The sequence below is a fragment of the Arachis ipaensis genome, chromosome B05 (genome assembly GCF_000816755.2).
Source record: "Arachis ipaensis cultivar K30076 chromosome B05, Araip1.1, whole genome shotgun sequence".
Lineage (NCBI taxonomy): Eukaryota > Viridiplantae > Streptophyta > Magnoliopsida > Fabales > Fabaceae > Arachis > Arachis ipaensis.
In genome coordinates, this window is record NC_029789.2 from 11,925,028 (window position 1) to 11,927,023 (window position 1,996).

Here is a 1,996-nt window from a genome sequence, read left to right on the forward strand (position 1 = left end):
TGAGGATAGATTCTGCATGCTTAAGACCTGTCTAGGAATTTTGAGTTATGATTCCTTGTTTGAAAAATGCTGATGTATTTGTTGGAGCTTTTTGTCTCATAAACAGGTATGAGACAATTCTGGGCAGGTGATGAACGTTTCCCTCAAGTCAACGTGTTCTGGGCTTGCTTCAAGTTGTTTCAATTTAATTCTGATTGTCTTTCAAAATTTAAAATTAATTTCCTGTTTTAATTTTAAATCAAATAAGATCTTTCTTGAATGAGGTCATGTCTTTTCAAGTCTTTTCAAATGGTGATGCAGTTGCATGGTTTTGGAAATCAACTTTTTGGGTACGGTTACCAACACTCCCTCTCTTCCCTCCATAACTTCTCCACACACTCTTCGATTTCTTTCCACTCACTTTACTGCTTCTCTTCCCTCAAAAGACTGAAACTAACCAAATGAGGAAGAAAATCATTCCTAAAAGGCCTCCTCGTGAAAAGATTTACAAGCTACCCACAAAGCCTTCCACTCGTTCTCAAGACCGCACCTTTACCCCTTCTCCTTCTCCTCCTACCTCTCCTCCTCGCTGTGACCCCATGGCTCGGACTAAAAACACTCCAAGATTTCCTTCCTCTGCCAAGCCGACGCCACCACCAAAGGCCACACCTTCCAAGCCTGGCTCCTCAAAACCAAGTTCAGCAAAGCCTGGCTCCTCCAAAGGCAAACGTCAGGCGACTGAGGAACCTATACCCGAACCAACACAACCCAAATCCAGGTCTGTTCCAATGCGCTCTCAACGAGCAAAAAGGACCAACTCGATCTGAGAGAGTGGTTCTAGATGATGATGATGAAGAGTTCATTCCAGATGATTCTACTGCTCCTTCCACTGAGGGCACTTCCATCTCCACTGGGAAGAAATCCACTCTGCTGAATGTTGTTAGGGATGTTGCGCAAGAGTTTGTCTCCCAATCGAATCACTTGATTGAATTGAGCAAAGAGAAAAGGAAGCTGGCTAGCAAGCATGAGAACTTTCTGAAGAAATCAAGGGATAGGGTGGCTGTACTATTGACTTTCATTGACAACCTTCAAAATGATGAAGACATTGCCACGGATGTTGAAGAGGAAGCTGCTTCGGAGGGGAATGGTTCTGATGCCTAGGATTTGTCTCATAAAAACTGTTGTTGCTGCTCTCTTTTTGTCTCATGAATTCTGCTTCTTTAGTACTTTTATACTGTTTCATTTTGGATGACTGTAATAACTCTGGATATTACTGCACCTTTGGTAGTTTAGTTAGCACTTTGAACTGTGCTCTAACTCTTTTCTGCAGGATGCAAGACTTTGTTGATCTTGTTTATTATCCGCCCTTGATGACAAAAGGGGGAGTAATAGCAATAGGACCCTAGTATTTTTTTGGGATTTTTGCTGCATCCATACTTGAGTTTGCATGTTGAATAATCTTTGCTGTATTAATACTTGTTTTCACATGCTGAATCTGTTTGCTGATGGTAATAGCTTGATGTTGGGCTGATTATGATATGTTGCTATCTGATTCTGACCCTGATGTATTAAAGCTCTATTTTGGACATTTAAACTATCACTGTTTGCTATACTTTTGGTTGGTACATAGCATCTGTTTAGTTCCATATAAGTATATGTAAACAGGAAAGAAGAGAAGAGCATAAATTCAGGGGGAGCTAACCTTGAAAAGGAAAGGGGGAGCAACATAAAAGCAAATGACAAAAATCAAAGGGAGTTTTCTAAACCAAGGTGTTGACCTTGGAAGAAGAACCAAGCAACATGCAAGGAGATAAAAGAAGCTTGATGTTCATTCAGAAGGCAAGGAGAGAAAACCAGTGAATAGAGGTTATTGTTCTGAGAGAGCTCTTTGAAGAAGTTCAACTAACTGGACAGTGTAACCTAATCAAAGGTGCATTCCGCCAGTATGAAGAACTAAATCAGAGGCTTGCTAATCTGGTTTTTCGCATAGCACAGAGGCTGTTGATGAAGTCAATCT

At 40.9% G+C, this 1,996-nt stretch overlaps 1 protein-coding gene across 1 annotated transcript; it reads left to right on the forward strand.

Moving 5' to 3' along the window:
- Nucleotides 441–1,385, forward strand: LOC107640159 (proline-rich receptor-like protein kinase PERK9). The gene is made up of 3 exons (XM_016343710.1): nt 441–702; nt 791–938; nt 1,310–1,385. Exons 1-3 carry the CDS (start codon nt 441–443, stop codon nt 1,383–1,385), a joined length of 486 nt encoding a protein of 161 aa, XP_016199196.1.

Bases quoted from the DNA above. Each gene is read 5' to 3' on its own strand.
- LOC107640159 (XM_016343710.1), top strand. From the start codon at position 441: ATGAGGAAGAAAATCATTCCTAAAAGGCCTCCTCGTGAAAAGATTTAC. The intron at 703-790 runs GCAAACGTCAGG...ACGAGCAAAAAG, and splicing joins AAAGCCTGGCTCCTCCAAAG to GACCAACTCGATCTGAGAGA. The intron at 939-1,309 runs GTTTGTCTCCCA...TCTTTTCTGCAG, and splicing joins GTTAGGGATGTTGCGCAAGA to GATGCAAGACTTTGTTGATC.